Source organism: Salmo trutta, chromosome 38 (assembly GCF_901001165.1).
Source record: "Salmo trutta chromosome 38, fSalTru1.1, whole genome shotgun sequence".
NCBI lineage: Eukaryota > Metazoa > Chordata > Actinopteri > Salmoniformes > Salmonidae > Salmo > Salmo trutta.
The window spans coordinates 19,535,118-19,554,119 of NC_042994.1; the positions used below are offsets into that span (position 1 = coordinate 19,535,118).

The following is a 19,002-nucleotide window of genomic DNA, read 5'->3' on the forward strand; positions in this document are numbered from 1 at the left end:
TTCTACACACTGGCTATTATTTTTTAATGAGCTCCACCACCAAACAAGACCAAATCTGAACCAATCATAGACGTCTATTTTTCACAAGTCTGGACATCAAAGTACAGCACAGTAGAGCCATGTAGTATAGCACAGAACAGTAAGTATAGTTCAGTACAGTATAACACAGTACACAAGTGTAATGTACCTTACTCTACTGTACTATATTCTACTTTTATTTACTGTACTATGCTGAATTTACTGTACTGCGTTGTCCAAACTTGTGAAACATAGGCGTCCGGACCAAATCTGAACTAATCGTGGACGTCTATGTTTGGGCCGGTCCAGATGTCTGTGGAAGCTGAAATCAAGACTGGTCCGGACCAAGAAATGACGTCTGTGGACGTTGAAATCAAGGCCAGGGCGGACTGACCAAATAAAACATTGAAAGAGAGGGGGCTCATGGGTAGGTGTCAGTAAAAGCCAGGAGAGGTGACATTAGAGATAGAGAATAGGGAGAAGAGAGGTTGTCCAGACTTTTCACACTCTTGCTTTGACATCCAGATGACAGAAAGGAAAAAAATGTATCAGCTGAACATAATAGTATGCCAGCGAAAGGGAGAACAGTAGCAGGCGACACAACTGTTGTTTGTGACTACTATGATTTACCATTGTAGCAAATTCAATTGCAGACATTCCGTTAACAATGTTTTTGAAATTCTGTTACCGATTTGGTGACAGAATTTAGTTTTAAACACTTAATAATTCATGAAAACAAAATTGATATCTATAAAAACACTAATTAACTGACGAGGCCTATATAAAAAAAACTAAGCCCCGGGGTCTAGGATTTCTTAATCCTAGAAATTTGAAAATATCTTAAAGATATGTGGGTTTTTGGTAACTGAATTTTAAAAAGGCACATGGCAATGTTTCTTAAACATACATAAGGCAGAAAAGGTTAAATCTAAACTATACTGAACAAAAATAAATACAACATGTAAAGTGTTGGTCCCATGTTTCATGAGCAGAAATAAAAGATCCCAGAAATGTTCCATACTCAAAAAAAAAAAAACAATTCTCAGATTTTGTGCACAAATTTGTTTACATCCCTGTTAGTGAGCATTTCTCCTTTGCCAAAATAATCCATCCACCTGACAGGTGTGGCATATCAAGAAGCTGATTAAACAGCATAATCATTACACAGGTGCACCTTGTGCCGGGTACAATAAAAGGCCACTTAAATGTGCAGTTTTGTCACACAACACAATGCCATAGATGTCTCAATTTTGGGGTAGCGTGTAATTGGCATGCTGACTGCAGGAATGTCCACCAGAGCTGTGGCCAGAGAATGTAATGTTCATTTGTCTATCATAAACCGCCTCCAATGTCGTTTTAGAGAATTTGGCAGAACGTCCAACTGTCCTCACAACCACAGACCACATGTAACCACACCAGCCCAGGACCTCCACATCTGGCTTCTTCACCTGTGGGATCATCTGAGGCCAGCCACCCGGACAGCATTTCTGTCTGTAATAAAGTCCTTTTGTGGGGAAAAACTCATTCTGATTGGCTGGGCCTGGCTCCCCAGTGGGTGGGCCTATGCCCTCCCATGGCTGTGCCCCTGCCCAGTCATGTGAAATCCATAGATTAGGGCCTAACAAATTAATTTAAATTGACTGATTTCTTTTTATGAACTGTAACTCAGAAAATCGTTGAAATTGTTGCCTGTTGCGTTTATATTTCTGTGGTGATATTAGTTGGCAGGGGTCTAATTCAAGATGATTGTATTTTGATGCATTTCTAATACCTTTTAAGACTTTCTGGTAGATGTTTTGTAAGACCCCTTTTCCATCTGTTTGACAATAAATCAAAGCCTTTGCTTATTCCTAATTTTGAGGATGGAAAACGGTTGAAACGTATATATGCCTTAATTTCTCAAAAATAGACTCGTAGCTTTCATGTCATAGAAATTACTATAGGGAATTCCACAAATAATAACGGTGTTGCTTCGACATCTGGAGTGAGCCAGCCCAAAGACAGAATGGGGACAGTCTGGGACCTACTCCAGAACCCCTTCTGGAATTATGAAGGGGCGAATGCAGTTCTGAAAACGTTCTCAAAGAGAAAACTGGGTCTCAAATTCCAAATCGAGCCAAGCCCCAATCTCTGAAAATGAAAACACACTGGTCCTTGAAAGTGGTCAAATTCCTCTGTGAATTTGACCTTTCAATAGATTCTACATAGGTCAATGGTTTCATTTCAAATGCGCAAACGCTGCAGCCAGGCACTGTGACAACTGTATATGGGGGACAATAAAGGGTTATAGAGCCAAGTGCAAGTCAGCAATTTCTTCGCACCATAAATAGCAGGCCAAGCCAAGCACGCTCCACTGCCCAAAGGTATAGAGGATGCAAAAAGCAATCATTGACTTGTTGCTTCGTAGAGGTGGTCTGGCATGGGGCCTGAAAGGGCTATACCACTGAGATAACAGATGGGCTTTAGACTGAAAATGCGTCCCAAATGGCACCAAAATACCATTTGGGACATATCCTGAGAGTAAGATGGAAGCTATCCTGTAGACTCTGCCACTGCTGCAGCACTTAATTCCTACTAACAACCTACAGAAGCTACCATTCAGAAAACATCTGCCTAAAACCAGTTATAATTTGGAGATAATCCGTATAAAATCAGGATATTTAGAATTTACTAAGCTATCAATCGGAGTGGTTTTCAAATTCTTTGTCAGACTGAGCTGTCTACCAATTTCCTGAAATTTGTGGAAGGTTTTCAACCCTGAACCCATTCATGATAAATCTATGATGTCAAGTACAGGTGGATTATGGAAAGAAACATAATTATGTCGAGGCAACAGTATAAAATAATAAAGCCTTCCACATCCGCCACAAACATCTGGCATTTCATAGAAGTGGCTGAGAGACACGTAACAATGCTAAACCATTCGCAATGCCGACTGATCGACATTTGTGAAACCGAGGCACAAGCTTGCCAGCTGATACTCCACGCATCAATTCAAGTATCCGGTTTGAAGCAGCTGTGCACTAAAGTTAAAAAAAATAAAAAAGACTTTTTTGTCCTCATTTAAAATATGCTCTCAATTTGGGCATTGGATCGGACTACAGCTGGCGATATGACTGACTGCCTTTCTGTCCTAGTCACACTAGGAGTACAAGAAACAAGACTGGCAATTAGAGTTAGGATAACATCATGGCCATGTGCCCTCTTAAAAGGTAGACTCCGCCATATGACGTCATCATGCAAAGCCAGGCAACTTCCTGTATGCAGAAAACAAGATCATTAATATCTGCAAAAAGACTATTTCCCAACTTTCAGCCTCCCTTGAGACATGCCCACATTGGGGAGTGGAAAATAGAGGCCAATTCTCAGTTTGTTGTTGTTGATTGAGGAAGTCACCCCACTTTGCATGACAATGTAATTTTCCTAAGTCTACCTACAACACTTTAAATGCATTCCTCTCTATAATAGTTTTAGGAGAGAATTAATAAATGTTTAACCTATTTTGCATACAATTCCAGGGGTAAAGCTAAACTCTGACATTTCACCATTGCATTGTATTTTATATTTATTCAATGATCAAGTGACACTTAGCCTAAGTGAGACTACAGTACCTCTCTGCACAGCTGACTTTTCCAGTTTCTCTGAAGGGTCTTTAAAGAGCCGCTGAACACGCCGATTGGCACGTGTGTTTTTCTGTTGCTCATTAGAAACACAGGATTTCAATCTTGGAGGTGTATTTTCTGACCGATTCCACATTTGGTTAATGTTATCCCCCCATTTCACATCCTCAAAATCCCCAGAATAAATCTAATTTAACTCAATAAATAAAATGTGTACGTTTCTGCCGAGGATGTTATAGTTTCGCAATTTTACATCTAAGGTGTTTGGTGCAGTATTTCTCAAGTAAAAAAAAAAAAAAAAAGTGTGATGTGTTGTTCTGCCCACAAGTTTTCTATGGGATTGAGGTCAGGGCTTTGTGATGGCCACTCCAATACCTTGACTTTGTTGTCCTTAAGCCATTTTGCCACAACTTTGGAAGTATGCTTGGGGTCATTGTCCATTTGGAATACCCATTTGCGACCAAGCTTTAACTTCCTGACTGATGTTTTGAGATGTTGCTTCAATATATCCACAGTTGTCCTTTCTCATGATACCATTTATTTTGTGAAGTGCACCACTCCCTCCTGCAGCAAAGCACCCCCACAATATGATGCTGCCAACCCCGTGCTTCACGGTGGGAATGGTGTTCTTCAGCTTGCAAGCCTCCCCCTTTTTCCTCCAAACATAACGATGGTCATTATGACCAAACAGTTCTATTTTTGTTTCATCAGACCAGAGGACATTTCTCCAAAACGTACGATCTTTGTCCCCATGTGCAGTTCCAAATCGTAGTCTGGCTTTTTTATGGCGGTTTTGGAGCAGTGGCTTCTGCCTTGCTGAGCGGCCTTTCAGGTTATGTCGATATAGGACTCATTTTACTGTGGGTAAAGATACTTTTGTATTAGTTTCCTCAAGCATCTTCACAAGGTCCTTTGCTGTTATTCTGGGATTGATTTGCACTTTTCGCACCAAAGTACGTTCATCTCTAGGAGATGGGACGCGTCTCTTTCCTGAGCGGTATGACGGCTGCGTGGTCCCATGGTGTTTATACTTCCGTACTATTGTTTGTACAGATGAACGTGGTACCTTCAGGGATTTGGAAATTGCTCCCAAGGATGAACCAGACTTGTGGAGGTCTACAATTTATTTTCTGAGGTCTTGGCTGATTTCATTTTCCAATGATACCAAGCAAAGAGGCACTGCGTTTGAAGGTAGGCCTTGAAATACATCCACAGGTACACCTCCAATTGACTCAAATGATGTCAATTAGCCTATCAGAAGCTTCTAAATCTATGACATTTTCTGGAACTGTCCAAGCTGTTTAAAGGCACAGTCAACTTAGTGTATGTAAACTTCTGACCCACTGGAATTGTGATACAGTGAATTATAAGTGAAATAATCTGTCTGTAAACAATTGTTGGAAAAATTGTGTCATGCAAAAAGTAGATGTCCTAACCGACTTGCCAAAACTATAGTTTGTTAACAAGACATTTGTGGAGTGGTTGAAAAACGAGTTTTAATGACTCCAACCTAAGTGTATGTAAACTTCCGACTTCAACTATGTATGTATGTATGTATGTATGTATGTATGTATGTATGTATGTATGTATGTATGTATGTATGTATGTATGTATGTATGTATGTATGTATGTATGTATGTATGAATGATATATATACACACACACACACACACCGCAGCTTGTTTCTCTGTATACAGCACACTTCTCAACAGCAAATGTATTTAAACTAACGCTGTTCATCAACCAAACCACACTTATACTAATGTATTAATTTATTGAGTGGTAATAGGAAAATGTTGGACTAAATACACGTCTGAAGGAAGCCCATGCTTGAACCAATACAGAAGTGGGGGGTGGTGTCAGAGGTTGATAAAGTGAAGAGAAGTAGGCTGTCACTTTCTATTTCACTGCACTGGGCCTTCATTTTATCACATAGCCCTTGCCCTATGGGAAGCAGTAGGCACATTGGGAGAGCTGAGTGAGCCTTAAGGCCATCTAGGACAATCAGAGATTAACTGGACACTACTTGTTAAGGCTCATTTGACAGTTGATATCTAAAAAGGACTGAAAATGCAATAAAAATGCCCAAACAGAATGAGCTTTATTTACAACTACAATTTTGAAATAATTAGGTTTTCCATTTTCTAGTTCTTTTTTGTTTGTTTTTTCAAAGGGGACGCAGACATTGGGGGCTTTTGCTAATTCCTTGGCATGTCCCTGTTTGCTTGGCACCACTCACTGAATGCATGGCATGTAAAGAGATCTGTTGTGCTTTTGTAAGACTTGTCGAATACAAATCGACCGAACATCAAATTACATGCAAAGTAGCACACTTGTATTTCCATACACAAATGTATAGGTGAGCTATCATTGCTGGCTCTTGGCCTGCGTCCCAAATTGCACCCTTTTCCCTATGTTGTGTAATACTTTTGACCAGGACCCATAGGGATATAGTCAAAAGTAGTGCACTATGTAGGGAAAAGGTTACCATTTTGGATACACACTTGCAGTGGATGACTAAGCCTTTAACAGAATAGGGGAACTCTTATTTTCCCCTCAGAGAATAGTCAGTCCATATGGAAATGTGGCTTTTTTTGTTGTTGAATGGGCTCCAATGACTATGTCCTTGTGCTATCCCCCACGGTCGACGTTCCATTGATCTCGTACTGTATGTACAAGTGGGATCCGAAATTATTAACACCCTTGATAAAGATGAGCAATAATGACTGTCTAAAATAATTCAAATACTGAGTTATATTGTATGCAACAAAATAATTTGTGAAACTATAGAATTTTATACATTTGCTTAGAGAAAGAGATTTTGTTTATTAACAAGTAATATAAAAAAAATCTCTAAAAAGGTGGGGGTTAAAATGATTGACACCCCTAAAGATTCTTATAAATAAAGTAGTCAGAAGTCTAGTATTTGGTCCCATATTCCTAGCAAGATATGACTACATCAAAGTTGTTGGACGTAAACTCAGCAAAAAAAGAAACGTCCCTTTTTCAGGACCCTGTCTTTCAAAGATAATTTGTAAAAATCCAAATAACTTCACAGATCTTCATTGTAAAGGGTTTAAACACTGTTTCCCAAAGCTTGTTCAATGAACCATAAACAATTAATGAACATGCACCTGTGGAACGGTTGTTAAGACACAAACAGCTTATAGATGGTAGGCAATTAAGGTTACAGTTATGAAAACTTAGGACATTACAGAGGCCTTTCTACTGACTCTGAAAAACAGCAAAAGAAAGATGCCCAGGGTCCCTGCTCATCTGCGTGAACGTGCCTTAGGCATGCTGCAAGGAGGCATGAGGACTGCAGATGTGGCCAGGGCAATAAATTGCAATGTCCGTACTGTGAGACGCCTAAGACAGCGCTACAGGGAGACAGGACTGACAGCTGATCATCCTCACAGTGGCAGACCATGTATAACAACACCTGCACAGGATCATTACATCCGAACATCACACTTGTGGGACAGGTACAGGATGGCAACAACTGCCTGAGTTACACCAGGAACACACAATCCCTCCATCAGTGTTCAGACTGTCCGCAATAGGCTGAGAGAGGCTGGACTGAGGACTTGTAGGCCTGTTGTAAGGCAGGTCCTCACCAGACATCACCGGCAACAACGTCGCCTATGGGCACAAACCCACCGTCGCTGGACCAGACAGGACTGGCAAAAAGTGATTTTCACTGACGAGTCGCGGTTTTGTCTCACCAGGGGTGATGGTCGGATTCGCGTTTATCATCGAAGGAATGAGCGTTACACCGAGGCCTGTACTCTGGAGCGGGATCGATTTGGAGGTGGAGGGTCCGTCATGGTCTGGGGCGGAGCATCACAGCATCATCGGACTGAGATTGTTGTCATTGCAGGCAATTTCAACACTGTGCGTTACAGGGAAGACATCCTCCTCCCTCATATGGTACCCTTCCTGCAGGCTCATCCTGGCATGACAATGCCACCAGCCATACTACTCGTTCTGTGTGTGATTTCCTGCAAGACAGGAATGTCAGTGTTCTGCCATGGCCAGCGAAGAGCCTGGATCTCAATCGCATTGAGCACATCTGGGACCTGTTGGATCGGAGGGTGTGGGCTAGGGCAGAAATGTCCGGGAACTTGCAGGTTCCTTGGTGGAAGAGTGGGTTAACATCTCACAGAAAAACTGGCAAATCAAATTATTGTAAATAAGAATAGAATATGTTTCTAAACACTTCTACATTAGTGTGGCTGCTACCATGGTTACGAACAATCCTGAATGAATCGTGAATAATGATGAGAAAGTTAGAGGACCAAAGATCATGCTGCCAACACATGGTAGTATCCTCCCCTGTTATTGGTAATGACCCTTTAAATTTTCTCACTCATTATTCAGGATTATCCATAATCATGGTAGAATCCACATTAATGCAGAAGTGTTTAGAAACATATTCTATTCTTATTTATAATAAAAGTGACAATACATTATTTATCATTCAGTTCTATTGGGCACAAACTTATATCTGAAACACAACCATAACGAACTGCAAACGCATCAAACATGTTTGTAGTCACGAGCTTGATGTAGTCATTGCGTGATAGGAATATGGAACCAAATACTAAACGTTTTACTATTTTATTTATAACAATCTTTAGGGGTGTCAATAATCTTGACCCCTACCTTTGAGAAAAGATAACATATCGCTTTCTCTAATGAATTGTATTAGTATATAATTTCCCAAATGTCCCATTTTTTAGCATACAAAATAGCTCAGTATTTGAATTCTTTATTTTTTACAGTCATTATTGCTAATCTTTATCAAGGGTGTCAATCATTTTGGACCCCACTGTATATCTTGGAGAACCAGAAGTAGAAATGAATACTATAGGCTACATTGTATTCCAGGTATCCACCACATACAGATCATTCCAGTTTTCAGAATAAGATGTGTGCAGGCAGTAGTTGTATAAACAAAGCCATGATATAGTTGAAAACAATACATTCTTATTCTATGGATAGATTCTATATAAAACACTTATGGCAGGTGGCTTGATTGAATACAATTCCCCTGATTCACACAGCAGGGGAAAGGCAGAGCACTTTGATTTTGCATGTGGGTGCAGCCCTAATAACACAACACTGCCCTTGTATTCAGACAGATCAGACAGCTCCGGGGTAAAGTTTCCCCTAAGTACACATCTAGGATCAGCTTCCCCTCCCCCAATCAAAAAAAAAATGCAAAACTGACCCATGGTGATTGTCTGGGGCAACTTAACCCTCCTCTGATCAGACATTGGCCTGTGAGGTCTAGTCTGTGGTAAAAAACAATTAATAAAGTTTCACAGTGTGGGGCATCTAATGAGATCGGTTAGGCTAAGCTTCTCATTAATGGAGCATTAGTGTGACTGAGAACAAACCTCATTAGCAATAGGGATTCTTATTTGGTGGAGGATAAGGCGAGGAGCTAAGTGCTATGATATCTTCGGAAATGTTTGCTGTAATTGCAAATTGTTCCTCTGTTATTAGGTGAGATGGGCATTTGACCATGATGACTCGGACTAGAGACTCTATACGACCTTCCCTTAACAAATTTCAACTAAAAGGTTCTGTATTTCATCATGTAACCATGACTAAATCACTGTTGATAGGGATAGACTAAATTAATCGTGGATTGTGGTCTTCATCCAAAATCTAATTACTGACAAAGCCCTTCTTGTGCCTGCAAATTCACCCCACCCCCTACAAAAAAGTATATAAGTAAGTATATATCATGAGAAGCCTTGAGGAAATCCAAATAACCTTTTTTGTGACATTCATTGTTGGTGAATTGTTGTGCTGTGGTGATAAAAATGCTAGAGCGCTCAAAAGTAGACATGGAAGGAGAACAAGATGAAATGATACACACAAGTTGTTATAGGACTGACCATTACATTTGGTTAATAAAACAGGTTGAGTGAATTGTCGATATACCATGACGGACTCAAATTGAAAGCTAATTAATTGGAATAGAGTGAATATTGATTAAGTTAGCTGTGACGGCAGTTACAAGCTACAGGAGTAATCCAATCCACTGCAGTCATTCATTATTCATGCCAATAACAGCATCCAACAAGTGAGCATCTGTCGATACATGCATCATCCGGGAAAAGCCATCCTACAGAGTCCAACTTCAAAGAACTGTTGTGTTTCCTCTTGAAACGGGGACCTTTTCAGTTAAAGCGGTATCATTTTCTCCATTACATGTTTAAAAAAACATATTAGCACTAACTCTTGACTTGTGGTTGTGTGGATCTTTAATAAAACGTTGGCAGATTGGGATAGGTTTGCAAGCCATCACCGCCGGTCAGCTCCCAATGTTTTTAAGCTGCGGCCTGGACCTAGACCATATGGCCAGGCTCAAGTGACTTTACTATTGAATCAGCGTAGCAGTAGCAACCCTCCCCCGTTCCCAACCCCCACTGTGCTGAGCATTACCCTGGGAGCAGAAAAACAGTACTGGGTGAAAACAAACCCAACCCAGTCACTGAAAAGTTTACATTTTCATATGGCATTTGGGACAATGGGAAATGTAATTCAAAATCTCCACCACAGCCAAGGAGCACTACTTTTGACTAATCACCTAATGAATTTATAAATAGCCTAAATGTAGCAGCAGGAAGATTGTGTGTATGTCTGTCTGTGTGCTTGCTTACTGGTCACTTACTGTTACTGGTAACAGTTGCAAAGGCACTCCGTAACCTCAGGTGTGGGATGAGTTTAACAACGGTAATCAATGACATTTGGAACCAGATAACAGTTAGGTGGAGCCTATCAACTAATCTATTGTTTACTACCTGTATCACCCCTGACCCTGCTAAATAATTGCGTTGTTTCCACAAAATGTGTCCCCCATATAACTGGTGTCACTTTTGGTGCCAACCTTGGCTACTACCTCACTTATAGATAGGATGTCCTTGCAAGTTGAGTAAAAATCCATTCTCAGTTCACATAACCACGTGATGGAACAGCCTGAAATAGATTTAGCCTTAGCACCACATTTATGAATTCCACCAGGGCTATGTCCAGGATCTCGACATATATAAAGAAACACAAGATGTTGGGCCAACACCATAGGGCTCCCAAGAGGAACAAACAGGCATGCGGAGTTATATTTCTCTCACCATCATTACAGTTTAACAATGCAGGATCATTGTTCTTCAAATAATAATTATGCTTCTTGTTGTGTCTACTTTCCAACCCATGTTTAACTAGCAAAATTACACAACTGATAAGGCAACCATCTTCTTCTTCACTGGGTTCAACTGTTGTCAAGATATGTCATCCACTCATTAGTCAAGATTCTGTTTAAGTTTTAAAGAACAGTGTCTGGTTAAACAAGAAAAGGGAAAATGTTTAGATGTTGTTGAGGATGACATGTTGGCTCCAATTCACACATCACTGGGGTATATTGTTACACAGTAACCATGTACTCTACCATGTCCAAGGTCTATAAGGACAGTCATCCTCACTTGGAAACACCAGACCAAACTCACTTGGAAACAAAATATATATATTTATTTGAACAGTGAGAGACAGAATAACAACAAAAATATCCAGAAAAACACATGTCAAAAATGTTATAAATTGATTTGCATTTTAATGGAGGGAAATAAGTATTTGACCCCCTCTCAATCAGAAAGAATTCTGGCTGCCAGGTGTCTTTTATACAGGTAACGAGCTGAGATTAGGAGCACACTCTTAAAGGGAGTGCTCCTAACCGCAGCTTGTTACCTGTATAAAAGACACCTGTCCACAGAAGCAATCAATCAATCAATCAAATTCCAAACTCTCCACCATGGCCAAGACCAAAGAGCTCTCCAAGGATGTCAGGGACAAGATTGTAGACCTACACAAGGCTGGAATGGGCTACAAGACCATCGCCAAGCAGCTTGGTGAGAAGGTGACAACATTTGGTGCGATTATTCGCCAATGGAAGAAACACAAAAGAACTGTCAATATCCCTCGGCCTGGGGCTCCATGCAAGAGCTCACCTCGTGGGGTTGCAATGATCATAAGAACGGTGAGGAATCAGCCCAGAACTACACGGGAGGATCTTGTCAATGATCTCAAGGCAGCTGGGACCATAGTCAACAAGAAAACAATTGGTAACACACTACGCCGTGAAGGACTGACATCCTGCAGCGCCCGCAAGGTCCCCCTGCTCAAGAATACATATACATGCCGGTCTGAAGTTTGCCAATGAACATCTGAATGATTCAGAGGACAACTGGTGAAAGTGTTGTGGTCAGATGAGACCAAAATGGAGCTCTTTGGCATCCACTCAACTCGCCGTGTTTGGAGGAGGAGGAATGCTGCCTATGACCCCAAGAACACGATCTCCACCGTCAAACATGGAGGTGGAAACATTATGCTTTGGGGGTGTTTTTCTGCTAAGGGGACAGGACAACTTCACCGCATCAAAGGGACGATGGACGGGGCCATGTACTGTCAAATCTTGGATGAGAACATCCTTCACTCAGCCAGGGCATTGAAAATGGGTCGTGGATGGGTATTCCAGCATGACAATGACCCAAAACACACAGCCAAGGCAACAAAGGAGTGGCTCAAGAAGAAGCACATTAAGGTCCTGGAGTGGCCTAGCCAGTCTCCAGACCTTAATCCCATAGAAAATCTGTGGAGGGAGCTGAAGGTTCGATTTGCCAAACTTCAGCCTCAACCTTAATGACTTGGAGAAGATCTGCAAAGAGGAGTGGGACAAAATCCATCCTGAGATGTGTGCAAACCTGGTGGCCAACTACAAGAAATGTCTGACCTCTGTCATTGCCAACAAGGGTTTTACCACCAAGTACTAAGTCATGTTTTGCAGAGGGGTCAAATACTTATTTCCCTCATTAAAATACAAATCATTGTATAAAATTTTTGACATGCGTTTTTCTGGATTTTGTTGTTGTTCTTCTGTCTCTCACTGTTCAAATAAACCTACCATTAAAATTATAGACTGATCATTTCTTTGTAAGTGGGCAAACAAACAAAATCAGCAGGGGATCAAATACTTTTTTCCCCCACTGTATGTATATATTTTTTTATGTAACCTTTATTTAACTAGGCAAGTCAGTTATGAACAAATTCTTATTTACAATGAAGGCCTACACCAGCCAAACCCGGACGATTGTGCGCCGCCCTATGGGACTCCCAATCACAGCCGATGATGAATTATGACTTTCCATAAGTGAAATAGGCTATTCCCACTAGGCACAAACTGGTTTTTAATTTTTATTAAAAATTGTACTTTTTTTTCTCCCCAATTGGTAGTAACACTGCGGTGCAGTGCCTTAGACTGCTGCACCACTCGGGAGGCTGTTTTTTTTTTTTTACGAGATCACAATCAATCAATTTGATACTCATTGGATTTACACACAAAAAGGCAATGGTCAAAAACATTATCACCATGTCATCCAACAATGTTGTGTATGGACAGAATAGTGTACACTTAGTTTGTGTTAGACAACCACAAACCTTTAAATTGTGAGTGGTCCATTGAAGCTTTTCTGGCGAAATATGGCGTAGTAGCCTAATTGGCAGTTAACCTCATATGCATGCAGCATGATTTTAAACCATTCTTTAATTTCTGAAATGTCATGAGATATGATTTAAGGAAACCAAAACCTGCTAGTTAGACATTCAAAGAACACCTGGAATTTCTGAACCACATTAGCATGAGCAACAATAGCGGAATCGGCAGTTCATCTTCAAAATAAAAGTCTGCCATTGAAACTAATGCAAACAGATGAAACTAGTGAAAATAAAGTCCCGCAATAAGAACTACAGCACTAATATTTGCGCAAACTCTTTAGAATTGTAATCTGTGGGTGTCACGGAGTAGGCTGAATGCTCATTTTATGGACCCAGGATCCACAGGTAAGGCTGTACATGTTCAATACACATACAGTAGGTTGACTGGTGAGTTTAAAGGAAAAATCCAACCAAAACCACTAATTTCTTGAATTTACAGTGTTAAAAAAAATAATATGTGAGAAAAATATTTTTTGTGAACAAATGTTTCATTTTGGCGTTATAACAAAGGTTGGTAGCAATAATGAAAATCGTTGTGGAGATCTGTTGCATCTCAAGTCAATTACAAAATCCACAATGCAATGCTCTCCATGGGCTGGCTGGCTGGCTAACTAACTAGCAAACATAGCTACACTCAATAATACCAAAGAAATATCAGCATGCAATGTAGATAGTTAGTGCACTTTGTTTAGGCAATTTTACAGCTATCAATTTAGAAGTCAACAATCTCAACCTGCAGATCGATGTGCCTCACAGAGCGGAGTCTGACATTGGCAACGGCAGATATACTTTTGTGATGGGAAACGTTGCCCATGCTACGTCAATGGGGCGTGGGGTGCATTCTGGGCGATTCTGGGACAAGGAGTGCTCTCAGTCAATGAGTGAATGAGTCTATTGGGCGGTAGCGCAAAACCCCAATATTAGCACCTATTTCGTCAACAAGAAGTACAACATTACAAATCTTTTACGAGATGTTAGATAATCTGTATATCTATCTGTAGTATCGTATAGCTTTGGAATCGTAACTTTACGTACTATCGGGATTGCATGACGATTAGCTTAGCAACCGCGTGAAGCATCACGACAACGTGAACACGATTGGTCGACAGTCTGCTGCGTGGGGGCGTTATACGTTCCTTCAGTCATTGGATTCCTATCTCGGTCAACTGCACCATGCAATGCACCCTGGACTAAAGAGGCAGACAAACAGGAAAAATTAGCTAGACCCTCCATTAAATTACACATTTCTCGAGGTAGGAATAACACAAAAAGATGATCAATGACACATTCGAGAGGAGACAAACTCTCGAGTTACGACATCGGCCAGTATTGAAATCTGACATGTATGATAGACATTTCGCGATCTAAAACTTCCTATTAACTTCCAGTGTAGTGAGAGCGACTTAATCACAGCGCTACGTGATACCAGACGGATTTCTGCCTGCTTGATTGCCAATAACTCAGATGCACATGAAAACATGAAATAACTCAGGGAATTAATAGAACGTCACCCAGAGATGCACAAAAACAATATAACATTCAAAATGGGTGAACCTTTCCTTTAATATGTTGCTAATTTCACAGTGGTTTCAGAGTCCCGCAATAAGCTACGACAGCTAATATTTGTGAAAAGTCTTTACAGTTCTGTTCTGTGGGTGTCACTGAGTAGGCTGATACCCCAATTTTAATGGACCCAAGATCCATAGGTAAGGCTGTACATTGCAATATATGTACGCCTCCATTGCAATTCTGAAGTCTATACATCCACAGTGCAATTTCAACTGATTTTTACTTTTGTGTCAGATGAATTAGTTATTGTCTTTTGTTGAATGAAAACAACACTCCAACCTTGTTTAGCACTATCTAGTATAATTGTGTCATGATTGCACAATGTTTATCTGTTTGCATCAGTTTCAATGGGGGACTTTTATTTTGAAGGCAAACCGCCGATTCCACTATTGTTAATCACGCTAATGTTGTATACAACACTCTGGTCAAGGAAGCCCATAATTGGCCAAGATGTGGGGTATTCCGACTTTATTAGTAAGGTTACAAACCGTTAATAGCCCACTGTGCATTATTATTACTCTGGATTGGAAGACTGGGTTTACGGAGTGTCATTGATGCTGCCAGTGATCAGTTGGAAATGGAAGGCTGCAGGTAACCTAGAGGTTAAGAGCGTTGGGGTAGTAACCGAAACGTCGCTGGTTCAAATCCCGACTTGACTAGGTCAAAAAATCAGTCAACGTGCCCAGTACTTAAACGTAATTGCTCCTGTAAGTCTGCTAAATGACACAAATATACAGCATTTACAAAACCTGCTATTCGTTACGTTGACTGTCAGTGTGCTAAAAACATGTTCAGATTTTGTGTGGTGAACCTTCCTTTGTCTCAATATAACAGAAACAGGGATGGTATAGGCTGAGGAACGAGATACAACATAGCCTAAGGGGTAAAATCACATGCTAAACAATTCTGTCTAATCGAAATCTCAATCATAACACGAACATAAAAGGAACATGTAGTCTGTTACAATAACTCACCGGCATCATATTGGCAACTGTTATCTTCGATTCGAGGATATTAAATCCTTCACGTATTCGATAATCCAACAGAGCAGTGACATCAGATCTAGTTTATTCCTTTTTTCTGTCGCCCGTCTATTATATGCACGAGCGCCTCTCTAATTTTACATTCTCCCGTTCCACAATTATTGATGTTGTGTTTACTGGAGACCTGTTGCAATGGTACTGTAACAAGGCCCTTCTCAATGACAACGATCTATCCCTTGAAATAATTTCTCAGGATTAGTCCGGTGGCCACCTGATCGACATGGTTATTTGGCCCAACAATGTGCAACCATGAATAAAAGAACGGCAGAAATAGCCAACTGTACGTCCATTGTTAAATCCAATTTTCAGTCGATCTTTATCCCTATCTATTAAAATTTACATTTTTAGACAATGTGTATCTAGACGTGTACTTGCCCACTTGGAAAGGTATCGGTTGAATTAACAAACGTCTGCAACCCAACCCTAAAGCGAGTGACGCGTTCTTGAAATCTAATAATGCTGCGTTCCTAACCAAGTGGGAAGGTGGTAATCATCAGTTGTGAAGCGGTAAATAGGAGTTGTGTACATTCACATGCGTTCAACTCGTTGAGAAACGCTGATTGGCTAATGGCAAACAAGCTGCGTCAATCATCAATTAAAAGTAGATCTATCATGCTCGTAAACAAAATCGACTTCAAAAACCATATTAATAATGTTTTATTGTTGCATTTAACTGCTGAAAATTCTGTTATAGCAGCCTAGTTCTATAGACTAGCCATAACATAGTAAAGTACACTGAAATGAGTATGATATGTTACATTTGGTATATATGGTTATGTAAGACTTTTGGGCGACCAAACCAAATTCAAATCAAATCTTATTTGTTGTTATTTTATTGTTATTGTATTGTTGCTTTTATTTTTTACTTTAGTTTATTTAGTAAATATTTTTCACAACTCACTTTTTTTTCTTAAAACTGAATTGTTGGTTGAGGGCTTTTAAGTAAGCATTTCACCTTAAGGTGTTGATGTGACAAATCAAATCAAATTGTATTTGCATGCACCGAATACAACAGGTTCACCTTACCGTGAAATGCTTACTTACAAGCCCTTAACCAACAATGCAGTTTTAAGAAAAATAACAGTTAAGAAAATATTTACTAAATAAACTAAAGTAAAAAAAAAAAAAATACAATAAAATAACAATAACGAGGCTATATATACAGCGGGTACTGGACCGAGACAATGTGCGGGGGTACAGGTTAGTTGAGGTAAGTAAGGTAATATGTACATCTAGGTAGGTGTATAGTGACTACGCATAGGTAATAAACAGGGGTGTCAATGCAAATAGTCCGGGTAGCCATTTGATTAGCTGTTCAGCATTCATATGGCTTGGAAGTAGAAGCTTCTAAAGAGGCTTTTGGACCTAGACTTGGTGCTCCGGTATCGCTTTCCATGGGGTAGCAGAGAGTCAAATCAAATCAAATGTATTTATATAGCCCTTCTTACATCAGCTGATATCTCAAAGTGCTGTACAGAAACCCAGCCTAAAACCCAAAACAGCAAGCAATGCAGGTGTAGAAGCACGGTGGCTAGGAAAAACTCCCTTGAAAGGCCAAAACCTAGGAAGTAACCTAGAGAGGAACCAGGCTATGAGGGGTGGCCTGTCCTCTTCTGGCTGTGCCGGGTGGAGATTATAACAGAACATGGCCAAGATGTTCAAATGTTCATAAATTACCAACATGGTCAAATAATAATAATCACAGTAGTTGTCGAGGGTGCAACAGGTCAGGACCTCAGGAGTAAATGTCAGTTGGCTTTTCATAGCCGATCATTGAAAGTATCTCTACCGCTCCTGCTGTCTCTAGAGAGTTGAAAACAGCAGGTCTGGGACAGGTGGCACGTCCGGTGAACAGGCCAGGGTTCCATAGCCACAAGCAGAACAGTTGAAACTGGAGCAGCAGCACAGCCAGGTGGACTGGGGACAGCAAGGAGTCATCATGTCAGGTAGTCCTGAGGCATGGTCCTAGGGCTCAGGTTCTCTGAGAGAGAGAGAGAGAGAGAGAGAGAGAGAGAGAGAGAGAGAGAGAGAGAGAGAGAGAGAGAGAAAGAGAGAATTAGAGAGAGCATACTTAAATTCACACAGGACACCGGATAAGACAGGAGAAATACTCCAGATATAACAGACTGACCCTAGCCCCCGACACATAAACTACTGCAGCATAAATACTGGAGACTGAGACAGGAGGGGTCGGGAGACACTGTGGCCCCATCCGATGATACCCCCAGACAGGGCCAAACAGGCAGGATATAACCCCACCCACTTTGCCAAAGCACAGTCCCCACACCACTAGAGGGATATCTTCAACCACCAACTTACCATCCTGAGACCGAGTATAGCCCACAAAGATCTCCGCCACGGCACAACCCAAGGGGGGGCGCCAACCCAGACAGGAAGACCACGTCAGTGACTCAACCCACTCAAGTGACGCACCCCTCCTAGGGACGGCATGGAAGAGCACCAGTAGGCCAGTGACTCAGCCCCTGTAATAGGGTTAGAGGAACAGAATCCCAGTGGAGAGAGGGGAACCGGCCAGGCAGAGACAGCAAGGGCGGTTCGTTGCTCCAGTGCCTTTCCGTTCACCTTCACACTTCTGGGCCAGACTACATTCAATCATAGGACCTACTGAAGAGATGAGTCTTCAATAAAGACTTAAAGGTTGAGACCAAGTCTGCGTCTCTCACATGGGTAGGCAGACCATTCCATAAAAATGGAGCTCTAAAGGAGAAAGCCCTGCCTCCAGCTGTTTGCTTAGAAATTCTAGGGACTATTAGGAGGCCTGCGTCTTGTGACCGTAGCGTACGTGTTGGTATGTACGGCAGGACCAAATCGGAAAGATAGGCAGTAGCAAGCCCATGTAATGCTTTGTAGGTTAGCAGTAAAACCTTGAAATCAGCCCTTGCCTTAACAGGAAGCCATTGTAGGGAGGCTAGCACTGGAATAATATGATCACATTTTTTGGTTCTAGTCAGGATTCTAGAAGCCGTATTTAGCACTAACTGAAGTTTATTCAGTGCTTTATCCGGGTAGCCGGAAAGTAGAGCATTGCAGTAGTCTAACCTAGAAGTGACTAAAGCATGGATTAATTTTTATGCATCCTTTTTGGACAGAAAATGTCAGATTTTTGCAATGTTACGTAGATGGGAAAAAGCTGCCCTTGAAACAGTCTTGATATGTTCGTCAAAAGAGAGATC

The 19,002-nt window shown here is 41.0% G+C and overlaps 1 protein-coding gene across 1 annotated transcript in view; it reads right to left on the minus strand.

Annotated features, from left to right (window-relative positions):
• Nucleotides 1-16,311, minus strand: part of LOC115178292 (apoptosis-stimulating of p53 protein 2) — a 37,018-nt gene extending 20,707 nt beyond the window's left edge. The window contains exon 1 of the mRNA XM_029739405.1: nt 15,740-16,311. Within this exon, the coding sequence (XP_029595265.1) occupies nt 15,740-15,748 (9 nt within the window). The 5' untranslated portion in view covers nt 15,749-16,311. The remainder of the gene's footprint in view (nt 1-15,739) is intronic.
• Nucleotides 16,312-19,002: the final 2,691 nt, after the last annotated feature.